This window comes from Mytilus edulis, chromosome 4 (assembly GCF_963676685.1).
Source record: "Mytilus edulis chromosome 4, xbMytEdul2.2, whole genome shotgun sequence".
In the NCBI taxonomy this organism is placed as follows: domain Eukaryota; kingdom Metazoa; phylum Mollusca; class Bivalvia; order Mytilida; family Mytilidae; genus Mytilus; species Mytilus edulis.
Window position 1 is genome coordinate 97776771 of NC_092347.1, and position 11150 is coordinate 97787920.

Here is an 11150-nt window from a genome sequence, read left to right on the forward strand (position 1 = left end):
AGGATGATTATAACATGGTACTGCCATGAGGGTATGAAGATCTTTTACCGTCATGCGTCAAATGGTAATTTACTGTTAGTGTCAAATTGGTTAAAATTTTATTGTGATTTGTCAAAATATCCTGATCATCAATCATCAGAGGTTTCAAATAAAGTTCGTAACCGACAATTTCGAGAAAAAAAATTACGTGATTTGACAAAATAAATTAAAAAAAAATATATAAAAATATCTGAATTTACAACAATTGCAGTCTTTTATTGATATAAATGTTTTAAAACATTCACCTTAGTTTGAAGAAATGAATATATATAAAGTAACTATAAAGTTTATGTGTCTATTTTTGATAGATGTGACCCACCAACAATCCCATACCTAGGGATGTATCTAACTGACCTATCATTTATAGAGGAAGGTACACCAGATTATACAGAGGAAAATCTGATCAACTTCTCTAAAATGAGAATGGTAAGTACAGGTCAAAAGATCACATTTGGAACTATAGAAAATTCTTTTGATAACTCAGATGACTTTAAGGGAAGATGAAAACATGAAATTAATAAGTTCTAAAGTGATCTTCATAAATATTTCTAACTCACAAAATTATTCAACTTGTTATTTATGACACCCTTTTTCAGCTTTGGTGTTATAATTGTTTCAACCAAAACATTCTCTTTTTAACAAATTTTTCCATACTAATATTTAATTCTCTAGAGAAGTGACTTCATCGTCATGGATATATGTGCACATATATATTTGTTTTCTGTTTTCAGATTGCCCATGTTATACGAGAAATCCGTCTATTTCAGCAGACACCTTATAGGATAGAGCATCATCCAAGGGTAAATATTTAATTATATACTGTCAAGGGGAAAATTGTGGAAGGGATTATTTTTCTAATGTCATGATGAAGAAAAAATGTGAAAATATAACCTTGCCAACAGACCTATGAAATAACAAAAATTAAGCTACAGGAGAATACCTTCTATAGTGTATAAAAGATGTAACTAAGATTTTAAACCCATTACTGTTTAAGAGGATGCACATCTAATAAAATGTATTAGATACATATACATTGTACATGTAGATAACAATAATAGTAGAAAATTGACATCATTCCAAAATGAACTGCCATTGTCGTAAAATAGTTTCATTGGCACTAGAATTGTGACGTAAATCTTAAGCCTGGTCAAACCAAAGACTTGTAAATTGGCATTGGCTGCTTCTTCAGTAAGCACACGTCTTTTAAGGTGTAATTGCAAAGACTGAAGTGCTCCAAGTCTGTTATTTGTTAGTGACATGTCTTCCTGGGGTATGTAACCTTGTGAAAAGACTAAGTTGAATTGAAATAGACTTATTAACTTTAATATTTTTTATTTCAATGTAGCTGAGACTTTTGATTCTATTTCAGGTGACCAACTATCTTCTAGATCCTGCTAGATTACTTGGTGATGAACAAACTTACAAATACTCATTAGAAATAGAACCAAAGCAATCACGTTTATCAACTGTATCCCTGCCCCCCTCATGACCATAGATTCAACATAATAACTGGAATAATGTGAAGGATACAGCGTCGTGTCAGGAAGAGTTTTTGAGTGAAGTTTTTAGTTTGGATTCCAAATACTTGACTTTGGAGATTTAAGTTTTTTCAGTGAACAGATATTTTAAAGAAGGATTTGAGATTGCAGTTCAGTAGGTGTGTTTGGAAGCAGAAGGATTTTTTTATCTTAAATTTTGTACTACGTGTGCTTGTAATATTTTTATACAGCAGAATTTTGGACAATTTATACATATATATGTATATACTCAGATATGAATTATCATAAACATCTCAGAGAACACAGAATACAACATTGTCAATGTGAAACTTGGAGTGATTTATATGAAAGTGGATTTATGAAAACATTCCATTGATCCAGATTGTTGAGATATTGTTTCCTTGGAATTTAAAGGCTTAATGCTGTAGTGTTTGATAATGAAATATATCAGATATCCAAATAGATGAATTGATACAAATCCAAGGATTAGTATTCTAAATATGGACTATTTTACTCATTCCAGTGAAGCACATGTAGCTTATCTGTTAGTGGAAATTTATATTTGTTTATTTATTTATATATTGTGATAGAAGTTGGGGTTTGGACCAATTTTAAATACACAAAGCATTTCAGTCCAGATTATAAACATGGGGTTCGGACCAATTTTAAAATACACAAATCATTTTTGGTCCAGATTATAACAGTTGTAACTATGGATCTATTCACATCAGATGTTTAGATCTGTCTTAACTTTAAGATTATATTGGTCTTCTTCCATGGTGATGATGATTGTAACTTGGGACCATCTACTCTATGATACTGTTTCCTTATTTTTGTTGTAATTAGGGTTTCTCTTGGATGTTTAAACTCTTAGAGATTCAACCTAAGTTGTTGTATTGAGCTTGTGCTTTGGTATAAAATAGTTGTTAGTATATTAAAAAAACCTAATGCATGTCTTGGGGCATATCCAATTTTCCAATGTCCATCTATTTTATGAAGCAGAAAGGGAAATGTTTATGTTAGAAAATGTTAAGTAATCATAGATATTTTCATGTTAAACTGAAAAGCAGATTTTGATCTGATTTGTGTAATTATAAAATTGTTTTATTTCTGTGATAGCCTTTTAAAACTAATATATGTATATCTCAGTGCAATCAAAAAGCTTTATTTAACAAGTGTGCAATATGTTTGTGCAATATCTATTGACAATTGTCATGGTGACATTTTTTTAAATACATGAATACTTGCAGTTCAAATAACTGAATAAGTTAAGTCTTACTAGGAAGGAATCTGTGCAAAAAAAAAATGGTTGTATAAGAATGGTTACAATTTCTATATGTTCTTCAGGAGTTTTTGATGGAGCCACCCCTTTCATTGCTAAATCATTCAATTGATAAATATTATCTCAGATGTCAAAACTTGAATTAATGAACCTCAAGTAGTTTTCTTTCTTTAGATTTACCTTGTATTTGGAAAGATGAAAACTATTAAAAAAAGTTTTGTAGCCAGAACTACTTTGAAGGTCACCTCTGAAGGTCACCTCTGTAACTTTTCTATTGTTAGGTTAGTAAGATATGGTTGTGAATTATTAACATATTTTTGCTCATTGTTATTTCTTCTCACTGTACAGTGTTTGTGTGTTTGTGTGTTTGCTTGTTAGTTGTTTATCTATAATGTTGCAATGTTATAAATATTTATGATTTCCCATTGTTTGTGCCAAAAACAACCAATATCAATAAATTAAATAGTATTTAGGGACAACTAAGTTTTCTTACCATTTTTTTTTTTTTGGCATTAAAGAGTTGATGTATAGTTTTCATCCTTTCCTTCTAATATAAATGTTACAGTTCCTAGGCTAAGAGCTATAAACCTTACCTTTTTTTAACTTTGAAAATTATACTTGGAAACTATGAATTGTTTTTAATAAAATAAAGAGTAAAGATCTTAAAAGCACCAAAATCGCATTAAATTTAGATGCAATGCATTTTGTTAAAATTCACATTAATATTTACATTAAGTTTATGTATATGTATAAGTATATTTTAGGGATCATTATATATTTGTCACACTATCCTCAATAAATTTTAGAAAGCATTAAATTCTGAAATTTAAATAAATTACGGTATATAGGGTAAAGCTTTCTTTAGATAAGAATCTAAAGATTAATGTTTCTGACTTGTAAAGAAGGCTTCAAATTGTTTTAAGTGAACAAATATTTCTGGAAAAATCAGGGTAAATGGCAGGAATATTACCAAATCTAGAAAACTGGTAAATTAAGAAACAAATCGTTAACACAGCTAAACAACTCATTTTCATACTTGTTCAAAGTTTTGAAGTACTTACTATAATATAACTCATATTGTGGCTGTTTTTGTCTTATTTGAAATATGATATCATAGCTTTCCTTAAAGTTTGAAATAGTGCCAGTATTCTAACATAGAACATGTATTACTTGGTTGTATTCTATGGATAATAAAATGTGGAAAATGGGGTTCTGAGTTTATGAAGGTAAAATTTTATCAAAATGTTTTAACATTTTTAACCCCAAAAAGTGTTAGCCGTTAATTTTTTCTGATATATCAGTATTCCATTTTCAGTTTTGATGCGTTGTGTTTTTTATTGTTTTGTTGTATAATTATGCTAATTTGTGTATTTTCTAATATGTAATTTGTATTGGTCAATCAGCTTTCTCAACTTATTAACAAAAGTTAAAGATGTTGGTCACATTTTATTTCTCTATGAAATTTAGATTATTAATATTTGGCTGAAGTCATTCAAGATTCTTTGTACTGGCTTATAAGATAGTATCTAACATTGATTATGCATAATTTGATGATTTGACTAGATTATTAAAGAAAGAATGAAAAAGTTGTTTTTCAGAGGACAAAATAAGATTTAATGCATTTGTTTATAGATGTAGTGTATAACCTTGTTTTGAGTATCCAAGGTCAAGTCTAGTGTTTGTGATTCAGGTTTCTGGTACATAATAAGAGTGTACTAAAGGTTTGTACGGTATTTAAAAGAAATGCAGAATATATTGAACTATTAGCAAGAATTAATGTTACACACCATCTCCTGGATATCATAATATCAAGCATTTTCCATTGCATAGTATACTGGGAGTTCTACAATATACTCTTTGAAATAATAATATCATGATTTTGAATTCTTAGCTTTTATTGTTTAAACTGACAGAAATATTCAAGCTCACGAGTTTATGCTCAGTATTAATGGAGACATAAGATGCCAGTATCACCATGGAAACTGCTGTATGAAAAGTATTTATATTCAGAAAAATGAAAGAGATAAAAAAGGCAATCATCTATTTCATCTCTGTTATAGGAAAGAAACCAGAGTGCACATGTTTTTATTTAACTTCTTATTGTTTTATGTTGGGGAAAAAAATTGTGATATTTATTTATTTGTTTTTAATGAAAAGATTTTGTTTGAATTAATGTTTTCATTTATATATATATTTTTTATATTTTGAGAAAAAATAACACTATTCAGTGATTAAAAGAGTACTTGGTGTGTCCATGCACATCAGGACTCATATACACTATTCTGTGATTAAAAGAGTACCTGGTGTGTCCATGCACATCAAGACTCATATCTCAGGTATACTTATCACAAAAACATTTTTCATAAAAAAGAAGTGTATCCCTGTGAAGTGTAGGTCATCATGACCTATTTTTCATACCTAAAGGTGGGACTACATTGCTCCTAAGTGATGCATGTATAAGGTAAAGTTTTACATCATAGTTTATATCTTGCATATTGCAGCTTAAGTGAGTATGTCAGCATTCAGACAATTATCAAAATTCTCATGCATCACTTATTATTGTTGTAAGTTCAAATTATTTGAAAAAAAACTGCAAACAGATTTTTTAAATATACGAACCAATAACATCAACAGCTATCACAAAACCATTAATCATTTTACAAAGGTAAGAAGAATTTTTACTCTGTAAGTTTTGAAATTTTTAATTTTTATGTTTATTTTGCAACCCAAATATTTTACCAAATGAATATTTATTGTTTACAATATCATCCTTGCTTTACACTTTTAAAACATGATTCATTTACATTGTATTGTTTTAAAACAAATTAATTTACACACATTTTGTTTAAAATTATGTGCAATATTTTGTAGTACTTTTGTTGTCTCCCTTTTTTGTTTTGGGGTAATTTACAATGAAACAGTTGTTTAGATCTAAGGCAAAATGTCATTTGTAATTAAATGTACAAATATGAATAACTCAATGTATTTAATGCTAAAATATTAATTGAATAAAACAACAGCCAAAGGCCACCAATGGGTCTTCAATGTAGCAAGAAACTCCTGTACCCGTAGACGTCCTTCAGCTGGCCCTTTAAAACTATGTATACAAGTACAGTGATAATGGACGTCATACTAAACTCCGAATTATACACAAGAAACTAAAATTAAAAATCATACAAGACTAAGAAAGGCCAGAGGCTCCTGATTTGGAACAGGCGCAAAATTGTGGCAGGGTTAAACATGTTTATGAAATCTCCCCCCTCCCCCCTATACCTCTAGCCAATGTAGAAAAGTAACTGCATAACAATAAAATGAAGTTTACATTGTTATGAACTTCTGTATACAAAGATAATTGGCAAAAACTTTAACTAGATATTCCAATGTTGTTACTTTTGTAATTTGCTCTTTCTTTTGCCAGAAGTCTTACAGATTCAGATTAAGACTTTTCAGAGGAACTATATAAGTTTCTTTGACTGAATTAACTTTTATTGTAATGAATTTTGTTTGTCCTAATAGAAGTAAAAAAGTGTTGGGTTCTATGTGTTTTCCTCAGATGTATATTAGCTACAATGGTAATCATGATGAGTGTGTTTTTGTAAGAAACTTTTATAGCCCTTTTTGGCAGCTGAAATTGTGTTTAGCCAAGAAAATTTGTTGATTTTCTTTATTTCTGTGTTGAGAATAATGTACTTCTATTTAAGAACTGAAACTCTATACTGGTAACTATTCTATATGTATATTTTGTCTGTAGATAGCAGAAAATTTTTCCCTGTAATGGTATGTGTATTGATTACCGTTGAAAAAATGTTGTTTTACCTTTTGAAACTCAACCTTTACCAAAAGGTCAATGTTAGGTCCTGCCCTCACCAGGTGTCTGTTGTTGTCTTCCTCCATCTTTAATTTTTTTAATCTTCTCAAAAAGAAGTCTTTGTGTTAATGAACTTACCTGATTGCATCTTGTTTGTAAACTGTATTAAATTGTAAACCTTTTTTTATGTTTTTAAGACAATTTCTATAAGGCTAGAAAGGTACTGTAATAATAGCAAATGATCAGCAAAATGGGATCTAGAAATAAGTTAACTTTACTGAAAATTGTCAATCAATTTCTTAAAGAAGTTATTACCGGTATCTTTTTTGCTTACAAGTTCAAATAAAATGCTAAGTTTAACAGTATTTATGACATCACACGTTTTCAAAATTTAATTTTCATTCAGCAAGATAAAAATATCTTTTTACCAAGACCATGAACTAGTTTACAGTAAAAAATACTATGATAATTTGTTTTTTAATACGGTCTTGTATCCTTGATAGCGGACATGTGACATGTCTGTTGTGTTTTACAGGAAGTACTGCTATTTTTGTACTATTATTGACAGTTTGTATAAAAGATAAAGAGGATGAAAACCGGTCACTGAGTACATTTTCAAGAAAATTATAGTGTCACAAAGATGAGTGATTTTTATCCCTTAGTATTCTAGTTCTGTATATAACTTTACAATTTATATTACCATATATTTGTCACCCTTCAAAGACATGGTGAACAACTATTCCTCTGAACAGTTCGGACACTGGTTTCTTTCTTTAAGATATCATGATGACATGAAAGAAAGGTTTGAAATTTAGAGTTTCATTCCTTAAAAAGAAGCTCACGTTTGCTTTAACCGTTAAATTTGTCGGTCTAACCATTTGCTGTCAGCAGTTTATTTTCAAGCAGCTACATATACAAAATCTGCTCCTTTGTCAAGGAACCAACTATCTAAATTATTCCAAACCAAACCATAGTACCAAAACCATTTATCAGGAACACCAGACCAAATGGTATATACAAAATCATACATCTACTTTTGTTATAAACTTATTGATAACTTTGTTGTCTCAAATTGTATTGTTTTTGTACATTTGTTGAAAAAATGAAGAGTAATATTATGTTTCTTTTGAAGTGTACATATTTTGGAGTTATTTCCCCTGTACAATATTGTTGTTTCTTCCTCAACTGTTATGTGATATGTGAACATTTTTTAGAAGTTGTTGTGTAAAACAAAGCATTACAAAAAAACTTTATTATGTAAAACCACTGTATCATAGATCTTACTTAAAAACTTTTTTCAAATGTAATGATTAAAATTTTATCTTCTTATCATTTTTTTTATTTTTAAGCCAATCTCCCTGCTGACTACTATGGATTCATTATTCTTTGGTGGATATCAAGTTTGTGGATTTCTTTGGTAGAGGCAAACAACAAATTAAAATGTTCAACAAAATATGAACTTCCTATAAGCTTGTACAGAAGCTTTAGTAAATCTAATTTTTGTCGAGCCTACAACTTTTGTTGCAGAAAGCTCGAAAATAGGGATAGTGATACGGCGGCGGTGTTAGCTAACTTCTTAAAAGCTTTATATTTTAGAAAGTGGAAGACCTGGATGCTTCATACTTTGTATATAGATGCCTCATGTTATGAACTTTCCGTCAGTCACATGTCCAATGTCCTTGACCTCATTTCATGGTTCAGTGACTACTTGAAAAAAAGATTTTTTGTAATGTTAAATTCTCTCTTATTATAAGTAAAAGGATAACTATATTTAATATGTGCATACCTTGCAAGGTTCTCATGCCTGTCAGATAGTTTTCACTTGACCTCGACCTCATTTCATGGATCAGTGAACAAGGTTAAGTTTTGGTGGTCAAGTCCATATCTCAGATACTATAAGCAATAGGTCTAGTATATTCGGTGTATGGAAGGACTGAAAGGTGTACATGTTCAACTGGCAGGTGTCATCTGACCATGACCTCATGTTCATGGTCCAGTGATTATAGTTAAGTTTTTGATCTGTTTTTCTCATACTATAAGCAATAGGTCTACTATATTTGGTGTATGGAATGATTGTAAGGTGTACATGTCTAGCTGACGGGTGTCATCTAACCTTGACCTCATTTTTATGGTTCAGTGGTCAAAGTTCAATTTTTTAATTTTGGTCTATTTTTCTAATACTATATGCAATAAGTCATCTATATTTCGTGTATGGAAATATTTTATGATCTATATGTCAGTTGCACAGGTTTTATTTTACCTTGACCTCTATTTTATGGTTCATTGCTAAGTGTTAAGTATTTGTGTTTTGGTCTGTTTTTCTTAATTTATAAGCTAAAGGTCAACTATATTTGTTGTATGGAAGAATTGTTAGCTGTATATGTCTGCCTGGCATGGTTCATCTGACTTTGACCTCATTTTTATGGTTCATTAATCAATGTTTAGTTTTCTTGGTTAATGTTGAGTTTATGTGACAGTTGTAATAAAGCTTTATATTTAGGACTATCAACATAATATCACTGATTAGTAAAAAAAGCGAGACATTTCAGTGTGTGCACTCTTGTTTCATGAAGACATAAATCCTTTTTTTTTTATGCAAAAAATTAACCCTGTTTGTCTTTTGGAGTGCGAAATGGCGCAGTTATAACCAAACCATGATGTCAGTACATGCTGATTATCAACAAGTCTGTAGTAATATTGAGTTTGAGCAAATTCTGGTTGGTTTAAAGTCAGAATGTGTTTAAATACGATGTCTTCTTGTAGACTATAACTTTTTTAACTAACATGATACAAATCTAGCTCAGCATGTTGGTCATGTAAAAAAAATGTATAACTGTTATAGGAGTTGTAAAGTCTGTTTCACAGAAACTCTCGTGCTTGGTAGGATTGATTGCCATTATAGTTTGATTATTGATATATATGGGTTTCCCGAGGGGACAAACAAATAATGGAAGATATAAAAAGGGGGAAGATTCCAAAGAGATAAACAAACTCACAAACAGAATACAAACTGACTATGCCATGGGAAAAAAAAAAACGAACTCAAAAATGACCAGAAGACAAACAAGTCAAAATAATACAAAATAGAAAATTAAAGACTAACCCCAACAAAATCTGGGCGATATCTCAGATCTCAGGAGATCCTGCAACACATGTGGCAAAGTGTTATGTATAATGAATTGAAAATGAATTACTAATAATAAATGACAGTAGTATAAGACACAAACCATGACCACATTCTAACTGCTACAAGAAATATTTGGAGAGTTAAGGTTAAGCCGATAGAATAAAAGCATTTTGATGCAAAGTCCAAGCTTGCTCTGACAATTGACAGCATTCTATGGAATTTACTGAATCTTAGATTAATAAGTACAGAGCAATTTTGGACTATTTGTTACAGTGACAATTCCCTCTAAGACACTCTTCACACAGACCTGCCACAGTGGTTCATGACTAAGCTTTCTGTGTTTATCCCAACTACCTCTGTGTCAAGAGCACCTATCTAACTCCTGCCTTAACTGGGCTTCTTAATGGGTAGAGGTACTTGTCTCTGTAAGATTTTCCCTCAGCAAATTGAGTAGATGATTTCTGCCAGAATTCACAATTTGTAAATAAAATAGTTTATATTTGCTTTTAATTCTAATTTCTTTGTGCTTGACAGAGAAGAAGCAAATACAACTTTGTTCAAGTGTTTGTTTTGACCAAGTCTTTGTTTTGTTCAAGTCTTTGTTTTGACCAAGTCTTTGTTTTGTTCAAGTCTTTGTTTTGACCAAGTCTTTGTTTTGACCAAGTCTTTGTTTTGTTCAAGTCTTTGTTTTGTTCAAGTCTTTGTTTTGTTCAAGTCTTTGTTTTGACCAAGTCTTTGTTTTGTTCAAGTCTTTGTTTTGTTCAAGTCTTTGTTTTGTTCAAGTCTTTGTTTTGACCAAGTCTTTGTTTTGACGAAGTCTTTGTTTTGTTCAAGTCTTTGTTTTGTTCAAGTCTTTGTTTTGACCAAGTCTTTGTTTTGACGAAGTCTTTGTTTTGTTCAAGTCTTTGTTTTGTTCAAGTCTTTGTTTTGACCAAGTCTTTGTTTTGACGAAGTCTTTGTTTTGTTCAAATCTTTGTTTTGACCAACCTGATTTTATGCATTAACCTCCTGCTTGAAAAATTTGAACAAGAAAACCAAGGTGATATGAAAATCTCTTGTCCATCACATACCAATAAACCCACTACATTTCTGTATGATCAAGTTTATAAAAGTGAAATAGAGGATAGAAACATAAAGGTACATGTAAACTTACTGATTTTCACAGATTATTAATTTTTCATTTAGCTCATTCTAGCCAGTTCAGCAGCAATTTAATTGATTTTCAAATTGACTAGATGTTTTTAAATAAAAATCAGAAAAATAAATAATTTGTGAAAATTATTTAGTTTACAATACTTGGATCTTTCTAAGAAACAGGCTATTCAAAGTGTATATGAATCATTAAAAACATAAAATTATAGATGTAGATTTCTATATTTAAGTTACAAATGCTGT

At 30.2% G+C, this 11150-nt stretch overlaps 1 protein-coding gene across 13 annotated transcripts in view; it reads left to right on the plus strand.

Annotated features, from left to right (window-relative positions):
- The window catches only part of LOC139521193 (ras-specific guanine nucleotide-releasing factor 2-like), a 168687-nt gene extending 165334 nt beyond the window's left edge, over window positions 1-3353 (plus strand). For all 13 annotated transcript variants that reach the window (XM_071314533.1, XM_071314534.1, XM_071314536.1 and 10 more), the window contains 3 exons: window positions 348-465; window positions 771-839; window positions 1409-3353. In XM_071314533.1, coding sequence (XP_071170634.1) covers window positions 348-465; window positions 771-839; window positions 1409-1528 — 307 coding nt within the window. In that variant the 3' untranslated portion in view covers window positions 1529-3353. The remainder of the gene's footprint in view (window positions 1-347; window positions 466-770; window positions 840-1408) is intronic.
- Window positions 3354-11150: the final 7797 nt, after the last annotated feature.